The sequence below is a fragment of the Bidens hawaiensis genome, unplaced genomic scaffold, assembly GCF_021521415.1.
Source record: "Bidens hawaiensis isolate Kalapana, Puna unplaced genomic scaffold, B.hawaiensis_p1.1 tig00015047_1, whole genome shotgun sequence".
Classification (NCBI taxonomy): domain Eukaryota; kingdom Viridiplantae; phylum Streptophyta; class Magnoliopsida; order Asterales; family Asteraceae; genus Bidens; species Bidens hawaiensis.
Window position 1 is genome coordinate 269,647 of NW_027492334.1, and position 17,163 is coordinate 286,809.

At 36.0% G+C, this 17,163-nt stretch overlaps 2 protein-coding genes across 2 annotated transcripts; both read right to left on the reverse strand.

Annotated features, from left to right (window-relative positions):
• Positions 1 to 2,105: 2,105 nt before the first annotated feature.
• LOC143548297 (uncharacterized) lies at positions 2,106 to 7,337 on the reverse strand. Its single transcript, XM_077039502.1, has 9 exons — positions 5,888 to 7,337; positions 4,856 to 4,966; positions 4,742 to 4,774; positions 4,474 to 4,651; positions 4,202 to 4,383; positions 3,112 to 3,248; positions 2,773 to 3,022; positions 2,468 to 2,688; positions 2,106 to 2,388 (listed from the first exon to the last, which is right to left on the reverse strand). The coding sequence occupies exons 1-7, from the start codon at positions 7,052 to 7,054 to the stop codon at positions 2,884 to 2,886; spliced, it is 1,947 nt and encodes a 648-aa protein (XP_076895617.1). The 5' UTR covers positions 7,055 to 7,337; the 3' UTR covers positions 2,106 to 2,388; positions 2,468 to 2,688; positions 2,773 to 2,883.
• A 2,482-nt stretch (positions 7,338 to 9,819) lies between these two features.
• Positions 9,820 to 13,021, reverse strand: LOC143548298 (uncharacterized). The gene is made up of 7 exons (XM_077039503.1): positions 12,821 to 13,021; positions 12,647 to 12,748; positions 11,994 to 12,132; positions 11,731 to 11,901; positions 11,412 to 11,652; positions 10,469 to 10,560; positions 9,820 to 10,371 (listed from the first exon to the last, which is right to left on the reverse strand). The coding sequence occupies exons 1-7, from the start codon at positions 12,912 to 12,914 to the stop codon at positions 10,095 to 10,097; spliced, it is 1,116 nt and encodes a 371-aa protein (XP_076895618.1). The 5' UTR covers positions 12,915 to 13,021; the 3' UTR covers positions 9,820 to 10,094.
• Between the last annotated feature and the right edge of the window lie 4,142 nt (positions 13,022 to 17,163).

Genomic DNA, 17,163 nt, shown 5'->3' on the forward strand with positions numbered 1-17,163 from the left:
TACCCGCACTAACAGCAAGGCTACACGCACAAGGCATTCGTTACTTCAGTTGTCACATGAAGGAATGAGCAATGCGGGAATACTCCCGCCTAAATGAGCCAGTCCGTATGCTTCTGGAAGGTCTTTCGTACTATACCTAATAAGGTATGGGCGGAACAGACAGTTTGACCAGAGCAGCCCATGAACTAATCACAGGGTGACAGCTCACCGACAACAATACGAGGAGGAGCACCCTCTAGTACTGTTTGTCACTATTAGCCGCTGCCTACTCACCAACCCTTACGAGGGGACGTGCGCAGCCTACAGTTGGTGGAACAGTGCGTAGCCGGCAGTAAAGGAACAGTATACAGCCGACCTTTACTGTTGGCCGTAGCTTACCCACCAACCAGCATGGCCTGTGCGTAGTCCACTGTTGGTGGAACAGGAATACTATTCAGCCGGCTGTACCTTCTAGGAAACCTACCTTCGGCTATAAATACTCCAACACCTTGGAATGGTAAGGACATCATCTGATATCTCAATCTTATCTAGCAATCTCTTAATATACACTTATATTCAGAGCAATCTAGTCTGATTCTCACGCCGGAGGGTGGTCACAAGGAGGAACCCCCCCCCTTCTCAGTGACGAGCTTACGGTGTCTGTTTTGCAGGTCCCCTGAAGAACAACTCTCTGCTGGACCTCATTCCCGTGGGAAACATTACTTAACCCCCAGATTATCTATAATCTGTCCAGGGTTCACTTAGTGTTTCTTCACTATCTTATGGTAATATTGTAACCTTAAGCATGTAACATAGTATAATCAATTTTAAAATATACATACATAATAAAAGGATTACATTAATAATTAAATGATATATTAACCGAAAGCTTAACCTATAAAATAAATAGTTATTACTAAAAATAGTTATTTAAATGCGTCAAAATCAATGAAGTTACTATCCAAATTATCTTTGCCATTACTTTTGAATTTTTTGGCTGGCAAGAAACGCGTTAGATTGTAACATGTCACCTTCCATAAGCAAGACCATTGGCGAATGGTGACATAAAGTCCTTGTTCGCTTCTTTGGATCAAGAACCGGGCCAAGTTGAAATCTCTATATTGGGAGAAATGGAACCACTTTAGTCTTTCAAATTTCCCTTTGTATTTGTTTTGTTTTCCCCTTTCATTGTACTTGGCTCCGGCTCCTTGCTGGTTTTTAATATATCCGCCTTTCAAATACAATTAAATGTGCAATATAAACCTAATGAGCAATTATGCTATTGTATTAACTACTAGTTATATTTGAAACAATAAAATTGTTATCTAAAACAATCAAAACTCACCGATGATTGGGCAAAAAAAATATGAAATAGTTTCTCATAAGCAAACACAGTCTTACAAATTCTTGAGTTCAAAGAACTTCTCTTTTCTCTATATGTCAATTTGGCTGTTAATTTTGCAATTTTACAAGTCTGGCTATGAAAACATTGGTTTTTATTATCCATACTTTGTTTCTATAGAACGAAATGCGGATCCTTGTTTGTCTTTTGTCAATATACTTCTATATATATAAGATTGAGTGAATGTAAAACTGATACACTACGCTCCTACCGTCCTACGTTAACCCGACAAGCTTTTAACTCCTTACTTTGTTGTTGATAATAAGGCATGATAGTCATGACTCATTTTTAAAGCATGGGTTGATCTGGTTAAATTTTTGTTTACTTAATGGCTTGATCCAAGTCTATTCAAATTATACAAACATACAATGACTCAAAATGGACCACCCGGATGAAACTTGTTAAGTCAGAAGGGGTCCAAAATGGCCAGCACCACCCGCTATGGCACTATCACCCTCTGCCGTTGCCACCTCTACTGCTGCCCTGTAACCACCAGTATCATCACCTCCACTAGCCAACAAATATATGACATGAATCAAATTTTAGATTTTTTTCTACAGATTGTTTCAACTCGAGCTCATTTTGGTCTGAGCTTATTCTGACCCGAAGCAGATGATACGTACATTGCATTTTCAAGGTTTCATGAATGGTAACTATGTTGCATTAGATGGTATACAAAGGGTAAGAAATTATAAGAACTTGACTCGTCCACTCTTGTCCGTGATCACTGAATCCACTCATACATCAAACATGATCATCAACTCAATACCGAATAGATACAAAATGGTAACATAAACTCACATATTTCATCTCAACAGAACAGCTGGGACTGTATTAGGTTTACACTTTAAAATCATAGAAAAAAATATGGCGTTTCTATGACCGCTAAAAGCCACGCGGGAATACCTTATTATCCCCTATTTCTGATGTTTTTGCTTACACGAAGCTCAATCACTGGCGGTTACTTAACGTCTTCCTGTGTATACTCATAAATTTTGCAACAAACTCTGCAGGGTATAAAACATATATAAACAACTTTAGAAACATATGATGATTATAAATTAAATATGAAGTACTAATATCTACCTTCTAACTTTAGCAAGGCACTGGTTCCAGCTGGGAGTCTCTTATCCTACATATTGCCATTGATTTCAAGTTAAATATTTGTCAATAGAACAAACAAAAAATAAATAAATAAAAGATTTAAGAATGGTATAAGGATAGGAACTTGCATAATAACCGTGCCAATAATATAGTTCCCTTTTGACGTTAGCTTCAACGCCTTTGAGGAACTGTTCGATGAGTTTCTGCATCATGCAAACGTAACAGAAATATATAAATATAGAGATGGATATTGAAATGATTGTTTGACCGAGAGGTTGTTACTTTACCAGAAGAATCAGTTTTGGATGAACAAATTCTACCAAAAGTTTCTGTAGTTTTCCGCGTATGAGAAATAGCCTGAATTTGTAAAAACATGTCACATATTTATTGCCACTTTACTACAATGAATTTGAATTTGTAATACTCATTTTATATACTTGCCTCTTCTGTGACGGATCGGCTAAAATCTCAGCAGCAAGGTCAACAATTACATATTCCCATCCTATTGGGATTGGTTGATCTTCAACAAATGGATAGCTGCATACGCATTTGACTTTAGAATCACACTATGATAGCTAATTGAATATAAATGTACTATGTTTTATCAAAATAATATGTTGTCTTACTTATGAGACTTGCAGGCTTCAAGAGCCATGATTGCTTTTCTCAAATTCTGTTTGGATTTATTAGCAATCTTTGCAGCAAATTTCATTGGTAAATCAAAATTCTCTTTTCTTGATATCTGAATAAGCACTTCCATTACCTAAGATATTAAAACACGTGGAATAAAATCAAAGTTGAAAATTTAACTCCTGAAAATTAATGTTCTTCATTTCCTATGACTTAGTGGTAGAAAATGCATGTTAAAGCATCCCAAAAAAGAATGATATTAGACGTGCAAAATGGGCAAGTTGGGTAATTGATCAACGGGTCCAGTCGGAGTCTGTGATCCGTAACACTCTTTTATCTATTTTTATTTTATAGATGATAAAAATAGCCCTGTAAACAAACTAAACATCCAATGAACCGTTCAGTGGCAAGTTCATTTATTTAATAAACGAATGAACATGAACGGAACTTTTTTTTTTCATTTAGTTAGACAAACACGTATACATGTCTTGTTCGTTCATTTAAATTCATTTATGTCTGTTCGTTTACCTTCATTCATGTTCGCTGGTTTACGCTTATTTAAGTTCGTTCATTTGTGTTCGCTATTATATTCTTTAAAAATTTTAAGGCCCATAAAATTGTTGTTCATGTTTACTGTTAATTTGTTTTAGCTCAGTTATGTTCGTTCATCTATGTTCAGTTATGTTTGTCCATTTACGTTCTTGAACTGTTTGTTGATATTATTAACGAACAAACATAAATAAACACAGGCATGTTCATTTTCTTAACAAACGGACAAGAAAATCCCGATCGTTTAATTATTCATGTTCAATCGTTTGCTCAGTTAAAGTTAAACGAAAGAAGACTAACATGCTTTGTTCGTGTTCATTCGGTTCATTTACAGGCCTATGTAAAAGTGTTAAATACTTAAGTATGATTGCAAAAACTATATTATCACATTGATTATCTACCTTTTTTCTACAAAAGTGATTTTGGAGGTTTTATGCATTTGACGGTTTTGACCTCTATCCTATGTAGTAAATCTTGCCCGTTAGACCTGTTTGATATTAAATGTAACCCAAATCAACCGATTTATATATCACTTACTTCATGAGTGACAGGAGCATCAAGCTTAATAACATGACACCGAGTTTTGACTGGGTCAAGAATGCTGACATCATCTTCACAACAAAGGACCAGTTTACAAACATCTGAATAGCAATCCATAATCCACTTTATCAAGTGCTGAATGCTCTCATCAGCTTTATCAACATCATAAAGAACCATTACTGTGTATAAGACAATAAAAAACTCTCTAAGTTCAAATTCAAATTTAAGACCTTTTAGAATAAAAAAATAATAATTTAAAATAAATAGACCTGTATAATCGGGCTTTAAATTAATCGTACTGATCTCAGGAGTAACTGCATGATCACTACTTATTTGTTTGACCATAGCCATAAGAGCGTATCTTGCATTACCTTCCAAGTGCACATTAAGCTCTACATGATGAGGACTCGATGTTATAGGAACAGCTACTTGACTCGCCCTTGTTTCCTAAAAACAATTTGATAATAATTAATGATTTGAATGAAGATTAATTAGCAAGTAAAAAAACACTCTAAAAGCTTATCAATTCTTGCATACCTGAACCTTGAAGTATTTGATATCATGAGATATCTGCAAAAGAAGACCAATATAAGTACTTGTGCACAAACATTAATAATTAAATCTTGTTTTACTAAATTAAAGCAAAATTACATTTCGGGCAGCTTCGCCATATATCTCACATAATAGGGCCATTGTCAAAGCTTTCTTCCCCGACCCTTGTGGTCCTTTCAAAAGAATATGTGGAAACATATCCTGGGATGCCTGTAGTACAACATGGTAAGAACTTATAAAACCAAATATATAATTTCATACAATCATGCATGATTGTGTATAGCCTAAATACTGGTCAAAGATTGAGAAACTTGTTAGTTATGATTAATTATTGGTTATTATCAGGGTTTAGTTGTGTTTAGCCCATGGGGGCAAGTTAGGTTTGTCTAGGGTTTTTGGTTTTCTGTGTAGTGAGGGTTCCCCTTCCATTGTAACCGTAACTACTGATGTAAACGAACTGAACCGAACGAGGCATTGTTCATGTTCATTCTTTAAGTTCAGAAACGGAACACTAAACCTAACGAAATTTTGTGTTTGTGTCCGTTCGTTAAGGACATGATTTTGTCCATGTTCATTCTTTAAGTTCATAAACGGACGCAAACGAACCGTTCACGAACACAAAACCAAACAAAATTTTGTGTATGTTCGTTAAGGAAATCATTTTGGTTGTGTTCGTTGTTAAGCTTTTATCGGACAAACGAACAGTTCATGAACACAAAACCAAACCAAAGTTGTGTTCGTGTTTGTTCATCAAGGAAATGATTTTGTTCGTTTGTTTTTGTTTATAGACGGACAACGACGAACATGAACAAATGTTAAACAAACAAACAATTACGAACATATATGAAAAAAACATAAACGGGCATAAATGAACGAACACAATATCAAGTGTTCACGAACACAAATGAAGAAGCATGTATATGTTCGTTCATTTAATTAATAAAACAGAATTTCTTGTTCATGTTAGTTCACTTATTGAACGAATGAAAGTAAACAAACTTCCCTCCGAAAAGTTCGCTGAATGTTTGGTTCATTTACAGCCTAATCACAACATTAAATATTAATTCCAGTCACTATTACAAACATTCAGATATTAATTCCAGTCACTTTTACAAAACCAAACACACATACCAAATGTTTAAGTTGCAGCGCTTCTTGTTTATGGCAAGTAAACCCGTTCAACGATAACGGTTGATACTTATCCGCCCAAAACTGTCTAAGGTTTTCAACAACAAATGCCTTTTCAATAAACGAAGCTTCATCAAAAGCTCTCAATCTTTCTGGAGACTTCTTCTTGGTAGTACAAGAACCTTTTCCTATGCAAGAAAACCATGAATCCGTCTGGTTTTTCTGCCTATTTGCAGTAAACCGCCACGAACTCCCATTTGACTTCCCGCTGACATCACTTATTTGACTACTCTGCCTGCTTACTGCAGAGCTGGACGCCATAGTTGTAGGTGTTAAAACACTGCTGCTATAATTATTAACACCATTTGGTTTATAACTCTGAACCGGATCAGGTTTCTTTTCAATAAACAATTTGGGCTTCGGGGCCGACACTGGTTTATAGTCTCGGGAGAAGAATATGTCGCCACCTGGCAGAGAATCCGTGCTATCGAAAACGGGTGTGTGTCGAACCGGGCTTTTGGCTAGTTTTGCATTCGCAACCATCTCGTTTATCTCCCCTACTGAAGGCGTGTTTTTGTGGTTACTTTCTTTATCTTTTCGTGAGGTAATAGTTCTATGTGATGGAGGTGTTCTACTTCTTTCCTCTCGTCTTTTCAACCGTTGATCGTGCTTTGTTTGTTGATCTTTGTCACGTGATCTTAATCTAGGTGCTGACATGGCTCGAGCATAACTCGGCTTCTCACTCTCATTATTCAAATGTCTTTGTTTTGGATTATTATACGAACCAGCAGCATCTTGTTCATCATCTCTTGAAAGTTTGAACGGTGAAACATGAGTCCTCCGTTCCGATTTTGAAAACGGGCTGATGGTTCTTCCGGGTGGGAGAGGGAGCGGGCCCGGGGTTGGTGACCTGGACTTCCCGCCATCTCGTCGGGTTTTGTAAGGGGACTTGCTGTGTCTACGTGGCGGTGGCAACCCTTCTGGGTCAAACTTCAAAGAGTGTCTACGTGGCAGTGACAACCCTTCTATAGCCTTTTTATTGAATTCATTCCACGGAGCTTCGTGTAACTCCGTCTCGGTATCAGACGGATCATACCCGCTTCGTCCTTGTTTCATTACCGATAACGAAAGCTTCGGTAACCCTCTGCTATACAGCACCGGACTCTCCATAAGCTAAAACCCAAAAAATACAATAGTTAATTCAACAATCTGGTTCAGGACTTTTATCAAACACCTGGTGTGCAACAACATAAAAATGAAAATAAAACACAATTAACAATGACAGATTAATCAAATTGGATTTTAGGGTCAGATGCGAAGAAGTGTCGTTTACAGTGATGGAAATACAGATGGCTGAGGCGGAAGAATCGATGTACGGATGTCGTGAAAGACAACGAGTGAATGTAGGATCAGCTTTATGCTGCTGCCGGTTACAAGGTGAATTGCATAGGTAAAGACTAATTGTATTCAAGTATTTGTTAATAAGATTTTCTGCTGCTGTCTGTCTGTCCATAGCTAAAAGAATGTACGCAAAAAACATCGTTCGCGCCAAAACCTGGCGACAGTTTTGTTCTGTTATTTGGTTAGCTGACAAATGAATATAAAATTGGGAAAATCACAAATTAAGATGACATAAAAAGTTACTTTTGAGATTTGTTTTTCAAAACTAAACTAAACAACATGTATTTTTTTTGTTCTTTACGTGATATAATGATATAACCTAGGACGGTGTCACGTGATTTTTTTTTAGAATTCATACGAAAAGGTCAGTTAACAAATCATTTTTCTAATAAAAGACTGGCTAATGTTTTGGACGAAATTTTTTCACCTAAAAGATCAATGTGACTAACTGTCTTCCTAGGTTGCCCACGTGGTCGACAATTTTGTAGTCTTATATTCATTTGGCAGTCGAAAAAGAAATACATGTTTAGTTTTGAAAAATGAAAAATCAAAGTTTATTTTACTAATTTTGACCGGTTTAGGGTTTATTTTTATGATTTTACATGTAAAAACTAAACATATTGAAATATAAAGAGAATGAAAGTCTTTTTTTCTAACGACATACCCACGTTTTATTCTCTTATTAAATTACACATTATATTTACGATTAAGGAGGTGAACCCTCACATCTTACAGGGAAATGGTTTGAATGTTAATGTTTCAAATTATTTATTTGGTAGGTATGTATTTGTTATTTAATTTAGTTAGCTTAAATGTTTCAAATTTACCCGTTTGCAATCTTATTTAGATAGAAGTAATAATTCACGAAGGGCATGGGCGTAATTTCTGGCTGGATAGCAACGATATCAATTCATATGGGTTTCATGACAAGGTTGTAACCATTTTTTTGGTTTAACGGTTTTCTTGATTATCGAAAACATATAGAAGTAAACACTCTAAAGAGTAAAGAGTAAAAAAGATATGATATATTGGAAATGTTTTATTAGGTTTTTGTATTATTTCATTGTCAGTTTTTTTAATGATTTATTAAACCCGGTAATTACCTAGTTGAAACAGTTATGAAATATAATAATTATTATTTATCGTTATTATAAAATATTTACTAGAAACATATACTATATGGTAAACTTAAATGTGTGCTAAAATCATTAAATCAAGGCTAAGTTCGGTTTAGTAGCATTTCAGATGTAATTACATTTCGAAATTATGAGAATATCTAATGGCTGGACTCACGACTAGTATATTTCATCAACTACCAACCTAATGGTCAGACTCACCACATCTATTTACTGATATTAATTGCCTTAACAAAAGTTTGGTAGTTAGTCAACTATCTAAATTATCACTAACATCAACAAGAAAGACACATCAGTTCGGAAAAAAAACAATGACATGTGATGACGGTTACGAGCTTCGAAGCTTACAAGTTACGAGCTTCAAAGCTTAAATGGTTACAAGGGCGAAGCTTGGACGAGTTTGTCTGGGAGGGGGGGGGGGGGGCTCAAAATGTATTAAAAAAATCATAAACAAGGAGGGCCGGACTCAAACTTTTTCGAAAACGGGTAAATTTACACAACGCATACAAATTTTCGGGCAAAAATGGGTAAATTTACACTATTACACAAAAAAATATGGCCCCCGGGCCCTCACTAAGCTTCACCATTGAATGGTTAGACACTTGAAAGCTTCATGATGTGACGTGCTCATGAACAACAATAATTATCAAAGATGTCAACTATCTTTATCTGAAAAAGGAGGCTCCTGCAAAAATGGGCAAGTGTGCTAAGTATCTTGAAAAGGGGTGATAAGACTTACCTATTTAAACGAACGAGCTGGCCTGACAGCTCAACTTGAACATGAACTCTTTAGCATTTCATTTAGACAGACTCTAATCACTCAACATTTCTCTCTCAAGAACTACTCTCCCTCCATACACTTATTGCATAAGCAGCTCTCAAGCGGCTGAAACGTTCAACCAACCTGAATGGTCCTAATGATCATCCCACTCTTTGTTGTTTACATCTCATACATTTATATCCAAATATTGTCTGCTTTACTTATATTCTCATATCATATAAATGACTATGGTTAAGCGTTGGAGGGTGGTGAGACCCGTCTCTCTAGTCCCCTTCTAACGAGTTCATTCATATTTGCAAGTTCAAGCAAAGGAGGTGCTAAGCTGGAAACCTTTGGCACGCTAGTCCTCTCTCTTGTCCCTTATTTGTTGTAGCAACATAGTGCTTTATCACCAAAAGAAATACGCGTTTCTATATAGAAACAATAGCAAATTACATAACATTAACTGTTTTGGCTTCTATTTATTGCACTTGTTTAGCAACCAACAATTAGATCTTTCTTTTTTCTCGTATTATCTATCTTTTGGTGTAGATAATTCATAGATTCTTGTTTGGTCATCCAAATATTTTTAATCTTAAGTAATTTTAACCATTCAAAGAGAGTATGAATAACCTCACTGAAAAAAATTGCAACTCAAATATAACTAGTCAAACATTGATCCCGGTTGACTTTTGAAGGGTGACTTTCTAATGTGTACCTCAAGTCATATAACCACTAACCAGAATGCTCTGCAATGACAACAATATATGGTTGACGAAGAAACAATTGTAATCGGACAATGTCACCCTTACATCTCAAATACGGTTTGTTGTCCCGTGACGCTAAAATTGGTAAATGACAACCGTATATATACAGTATTACAGTATACTTACAAGTTTAAAGTAATAAAAGTTTATACGGTTTGAGAAGCAGTGTTTGTGGATGGTAGAGTTGATAGCCAGTCTATCAAGGCCTTGTTGACCAACTCAGGGACTTCATCATGAGGGCAATGCCCCGCCTGCAAGTTCACAACCGTTGTGTTCGGGTAGAACTCTTTGATGCGGGCAGCCTTTGCAGGGCCCACCCATGGGTCTAAATCCCCCCAGACTAACAGCAATGGGCAAGACAGTTTGCTTAGTACACTGTCCAGTGTGTATTTTCTCTGATTTGACATGAACCGTGTCATTAATCTGCAATGTATATCGCGCTAATCATCAATGTTATAAAAAGAAGTGAAACATGTGTTAATCTAATATTTGATTATGTTTCTTGGAAAAAAAAAGATACCTATAATAGACTTCTCCAGCTTTTGGATCTTCTGCTGGCTTGGTGATTGATTTAATGAGATAATCGTCAACATTTGAAGTATTTTTATAGACCTAAACATGAATATAATTTTATTAGTTCAAGGCCATGTCAAAACAATTTCACACATATAGCTAGAGGTGCACAAATCAGTTCATAACCCTAAACCGCTTCCTGGTCAAAGTAGTCAAAACCGGTTCGGTTTGGAACCAGTTTTTGAAATCTAAAGTCTAAACGCCTAAACTGATGAAACCTGTTGGGTTAGATTCGAAACCGGTTTGTGTAGGAACCAGTTTTCAACAAATCTTTTTCGTTAAATGAAAAATATACATATCATAAACAACACAAAATTCATTTTTTATTTTATTTTGTAATTTTTAGAAGTAACAAAAACATAAGATCGTTATAAAAATATAATTTAATAAATTAAGATACAAAATACATTTCTTTTTGTATTTTCTAAATTCTATAATACAAAATACATATTTTTTTTCGAATGGTAGAAACTGGTTCCTAGCAATAGGTTCGTAAACCGGTGGTTCAAAATCATTGGGTTCAGTCAGGTCCAAACCAATTTGGTTTTGGGTCGTTGGGTTAGTTCTGTTAACTGCCTTTTTTGTCCGTCTCTACATATAGCCATGAGATACATGAATCTTTCATCACATACTTACTTTTACTCGCGCATCAGCATTTATGTCAGACAGTGAGTAAAAAAAACATACGAGAAATAAACGCTACACAAATCAAATTCAAATATCTGCTATTTTACTCATTATCCCTAAAAATCTCTTCTTTTACCAGATTCGTGCATCTAATTTCCAAAATTGTAGAGTAAGAAAGGGACGGATAATCCAATTTTTCCATGATATTAATACTCTTCTAATTGAGCAAAATAAACTTTTAAACAGTAACTAATTTGACTTACACTCTTCAACACGGATTCAACACGGGCAGGTTGCTTCGCTTGCCAAAATAAGAATCCCAAAACTACCCTCTGGAAAATCTCCGTAAGTGGCTTTAAAATAACTTTCTGCAATGTGGATTCTTCAGTTTCAGTGGTTGAATTATCTGGGCTTCCAAATTGTCCTGCGGAATTTAATAATGCAATGCCAACAACTTGTTGTGGCATTGCTTCTGCTGCCACCAAAGCAGTAAATCCGCCAAGACTGAAAATTACCAATTAATACATCAAGAAAATGAGGAATAAATTGATCACTGACTTCCAGTTAGTCAACAGAAATTACCTGTTCCCGACCAATATTGTAGGTTCTTTCACAATCTCTTTCAAGAAATCAGCAACTTGATCTCTCCACACCAATGCATCATAGTCAACAAGCGCCTTCTCACTCCACCCGAACCCAAGTAAGTCCACAGCATAAACCTTGTACTTTTTAGCCAATTCAGGTATATTGTACCTATACAAATAGTGAATATACTTAAATCTCACACCAAATGTCATAAACAAATAAACAATATAATAGAAGTCCAAAATATAACAGAAACAGACCTCCAATGAAAAGCCGAAGCACCAAAACCGTGAATAAGAACAATGGGAAAGCCTTCACCTTCTTCAACATAATGAATTTTGTGACCTCTCCATGTCCAAAACTTGTATCCATCATTCTTGAAAGGTAATCTCTCTAAACCTATATATTGTTAAAATACAGTTAGCATTAGTTAAGTTAGTTGAATTAGTAGTTTAGCACTCAAGTATCGATTAATTAGGCCCCTACTAGTACCAATACAAAGCCATATGTAACATTACAATATGTAAACTATAATCACAACTTTCACATTTCATATTCTCCTCTCATTCTTCTTAGATTTAGGTTAGAATAGATTTTCTATATACATTGACAAGGTTGTAAAAATCGTGTCTAGGCTCCGATTAATTGCTAGTCGGTACCCCATAGACTAGTTTTCGTTTAATCGTTATTTGGTCAATATTGAAAAAATTATACATAAAATTTGGTATATATCTGTATGTTTGAAAAATTACATATAAATTTCAAACCGATTAATCGTTAGCGCCTAACGAGTTCTACAATTAGTTCATACTTTATAGAGAATTAAAACCTTAAGGCAACATAAATACCAAAATTGTTGAGTAAACCAATAAAAACAAAGCTAAAACCCGAACGCAGCGCAACAGAAAGCGACCTTGTGCGGGTTGAGATACCAAAGTAGACGGCATGACCGAAGCTCCAGCAGCAACAATTCCTTTGGTAGCAAAGTCTCTCCTACTCAAACCACATCTATTTCCTACCACACGATCCAGTAATCAATCAGTCAATGAATGAATAACGTGGAATTGGATAAAAAAAACAAACTTACTGTAAGGATGAACTTTGATGGCGGAATTGAGCTTGTTAACTGTAGGCCACTCGGCTCTAAGTTGATGAGGTACCGTTGCACAGGAAGATGACATTGTATCTGTAGAAATGGAGAAAAACACGTGCAGATTCAACAGTTTTATGAGTTGATGGAGATTATTGATTTGAGTGGTGGAAGTGAAGCCTTGAGGTTGTGGCTCAACCCAGGCCAAGTTACCTACTTTCCCCCGGGAGTATTATTTTTAAATATCTTTTACAAACTCTTAAGTCTTAACTCAAAATACTTAACTTTACTTTAAACTAGGACTTTTTCCCGCGCGTTGCGCGGCGAATTATGTTTTGTGTTGCTTGTTATGTAGGTTTAGCTTGTATCAATACTGCTATGAAACTAACACACGGTCGGTGGCGTAGCCAGAAGTTTTTTCCTACGGGTTCAGAAAATTTTGAGGGACGACGACCGATTGTTTATCACTTATATTTGGGTTTTCTACGGATTCGATGTTGAATTTTCTACGGATGCGATGTTAAAATACAATAATATATAACACTAAAACAAAAATTTGTACGGGTTCGACAGAACCTGTTCCCCTAAAGCTGCTTACGACTCTACACACGGTATAACAACCAAACATACATTTGAACTACCAATACTAATACCGGTATTCTTTGATGTTTTTTTCCCATGCATGAACTTTATGAAGGATTTAACTAAATTATCATCAAAATAACCGAAGTGGTAAAAAAACCTTAAAATATAAAAAACCAAACGAAAAAAAGACTAAGCCAAACATGTGCAATTTTTAAGCTGTACAACTCTCCTCTACCATTCAACCAAATATTTCCTTGGTTTATCTAATAATCTTTTAAAATATACATAAAAAATAAAACTTAAAAAAAATTGCATTATATACTTGCAATGTACCAGTTTCGAACTTGAGCCCACCCAAATAAAGTAACATACCTCAATAGCATGGTTTAAAAAAACAAAAAAATGGTCCAATAATAAACCGCCACTTGTCCCAATAGGAGCCAAGCGGCACCAAAATTCTATTTTACTTATATTAGATAATTTGAAAATTACTACTTTTTTTAAAAGATATTTTATACAAAGTTTTAAATAATTTACTTTTACTATGAATTTATAAAATATTCCAACTTTCATCAAAGCTTGAATTTATAAAATAATTTATTTTTTACTTTTACTATGAATTTACTTTTTTTAATTTTATACAAAACTCAAACTCAGTAAAAAACTTGAACTTTCATCAACTTTTATTAATTTATAGAATAGTTACATATATAACCTATAATCAAAACCAACGACCCCCAACAACTTTTTAAGATGCCATGACTTTTTTCACACGTTAATATATTTAAAAAAATACATCATAAAAACGAGCATTTTATTCTCTTTAATTTGAGTATGATATTGTTATACTTCTTTAACTTTAAAAAATTAACATATTATGTGATTACCGGTTAGGATCGGCAACAAGTCGATCAGTTGAGCTTGGGTCACGTGTAAGACCAAATTTGGGTTGCAACAAGTCGATGTAAAAAATGTTAATTTAGTTCGATTCGTATTGGTACAGCTTTGAGTCGAAATGGGTCAGATCATAATAGGTTTCAAATTAGAACATTTTCGTGTCGGAACGAGATTCGAATCAAAACATGTTGGTTTAAAAATTATCTATTTGAAATTACTGTATATTTCAACTTTGTTTCTTGATTTTCGCCACAAGTTACACGTTTATTGTCTTTGCACGTCTACATTCGGGTTACGTGTGCACTGTTATCATGTGAATTATGCATCGACACTAATTATGTGGTTGATGTCAGGTTGTGCGCCCACCCCACCGTATCGTGTGGGCACCAAACTAGTTTTATTAAAAGCTTCAGAAACTCTGTCAAACACCTAAATATTTCTAAAAAACTACAACCACCAGCTAGTGTTGTCACACATTCCCAATATTTTTTTTATTAAGTAATCTTTTTTTAAAAACTTGAATTTAAAAACTCACTACCAAATAAATCCATAATAAAAACCAACTTTCCTTTGTTTAATAAATTACTATTAATTTATTTTTGGAACTTTTTATGCATCAATATTGGTGTTATTGTTGATATTTTTTGTGTCAGAAGTCACTTAGTCCTACCAAAATACACCCTTTCTTCTATTTCTACTCTCATCAATTTCCTCTCACAAACACATTATTGGAACAATTTTTACGAAGAATCTCACCATATTCTCTTTCCTTCACATAATAATCTCTCTCATCCACATAAATAAGTGATATCACCTATTTCTTTTTAAACAACATCCCAATGTACCCTTAGACCCTAGCTTTGGAGCTTCGTTGGGTTGGTTGACGGGCACCCTTGGGCGCAGAACACCACCAAGGGGCGCCCTTGGTTATAACACCTCGGCTCCTCGCACCACCAATATTGTCCGCTTTGCCCACGAAGAACTCACCGATTTGTTTTTGGTTTCCCAAAACGCGTTGGTGATGTTAAGAGACGGGACATTACTTATGAACCAAGGATCTCTTTTGTCCACGACCGATGTGGGATAGCCTAAGAGTGGGACGATGTTGTGTTTGCCAAGGGTGTTACAAACAACCCCCCTTTGGACTAATCGTCCTCGATGAGGCATGTCCCATCATCCCGAACGGCATAAGAGTGGCTTTGATACCAACTATAACACCTCGGCCCCTCGCACCACCAATATTGTCCGCTCTGCCCACGAAGAGCTCACGGATTTGTTTTTGGTTGTCCAAAACGCGTTGGTGATGTTAAGAGGCGGGACATTACTTATGAACCAAGGATCTCTTTTGTCCACGGCCGATGTGGGATAGCTTAAGAGTGGGACGATGTTGTGTTTGCCAAGGGTGTTGCATTGGTGGTGGGGCGCGGTGGTGCCCAACCTTCCAACGGTCGGCGCTATAACAAACCACAAATAAAGAATAAAGAGACAAGTGAAGGAAATTCCATCCCACATTGGTGGAGGAAAGAAATTGAGAAGGTATCACCATAGTATAAATAGGTTTGTAAGTTCTTCTCCCATGTCGCTAAATTACAAAACTAGTGAGCACTTTATAAGAAAATTCATATGTTAATGTTCTTATAAGACATATCACACCCAGTGGTCCTAGCGGAGGGTGCGAAGCACCCGAACGCGCACGCGCACGGGCTTGGGCTCGGGCACGGGCTCAGGCGAAGTGCGATGGGCGCAATGTGGCACTTTGATTGCGCACTTTGCACTTCGCAACTTATCCAGTTATATTGCAGCGTAGCGATGCGCGATGAGCTGATAAAGCTACCCATCGCGTACCGCGACGTGGAAGTTACGCGGATGACACGTTGCATGCCACGTGGCGTGCCACGTAGCATGCCTAGGGCTGCCTCGACCAAGCTACGAGATTTTTCGTGATACGCGAAGTCCATTGTGTATGGCCATCGCGTATCGCGACGGGGTCCAAAATCAGCTATAAATAGGGAGCAAACGGGACATTCTTCTTTGCTAAAAACTTGATTTCTCTCTGAATCTCCATACATACATATATATTAATAAGATAATAGTATAATACCCGAGTATCGTAGCTTTATCCTATCCGATCGAAAGAAATATGCACGAATCCAAAAGCTCTGCCTGTTAAGGTATGACATTGTGCCATCGTGTAAAGTTTCTACTCTCGTGATTATCGTTATGATTATTGGTTTTATACTAATCTAGGCATACTACATTGTGTTTATTCTAGGTGTTTAATACCAAGAGCCGTTCTTTAATTATAAACTTGTAAAGTGAGACATTCGAGTTTTTAAACAACTCACATTTGCGTGAGACAACTATTTTTCCGACACTATCTTGGTAATTTCAAAACCTATAAAACCCATGATAGATTGTCTAAATATTTTCAAATGTATTTTTAAAGTATTTAAAATACATTACAGTGATTAAGTCTCTTTAGACTTACGGGATGGTTCTTATCGGTATTGTGGGATTTTGTATACAAGGCTTGCCTACTGGGCTATTACACGTTACTTATTGGACAAGTGTTAGCCAATAAGTAATATGACCACAGTCATAGATACGGTCGAGTGACAAGTACCTTTCGGTAATTTGTAAGCAGGCAGATGTAAAAACATCTTAATGCTGTAACTGTAAAATGTGTCATTTACAAATGAATGTACTCACCAGTATTTCTTGCTGATCAAGTATTTTAAACATGTTTCAGGTGACTTGTTAGAGACAAAGGAATGATGCCTGCGGGCTTCCAGCTTAAATAAGTGGCTTGTCACCAAAATAAAGAAATGTGATTTGTAAAGTAGGGTTTGTCCCTATAA

Bases quoted from the DNA above. Each gene is read 5' to 3' on its own strand.
- LOC143548298 (XM_077039503.1), bottom strand. From the start codon at position 12,914: ATGTCATCTTCCTGTGCAACGGTACCTCATCAACTTAGAGCCGAGTGG. The intron at 12,133-12,646 runs GTCGCTTTCTGT...AACAATATATAG, and splicing joins GGTATCTCAACCCGCACAAG to GTTTAGAGAGATTACCTTTC. The intron at 11,653-11,730 runs GTAATTTCTGTT...GGTAATTTTCAG, and splicing joins ACAATATTGGTCGGGAACAG to TCTTGGCGGATTTACTGCTT.
- LOC143548297 (XM_077039502.1), bottom strand. From the start codon at position 7,054: ATGGAGAGTCCGGTGCTGTATAGCAGAGGGTTACCGAAGCTTTCGTTA. The intron at 4,967-5,887 runs GTATGTGTGTTT...GTTGTACTACAG, and splicing joins CGCTGCAACTTAAACATTTG to GCATCCCAGGATATGTTTCC. The intron at 4,652-4,741 runs GTATGCAAGAAT...AATTGTTTTTAG, and splicing joins TCAAATACTTCAAGGTTCAG to GAAACAAGGGCGAGTCAAGT.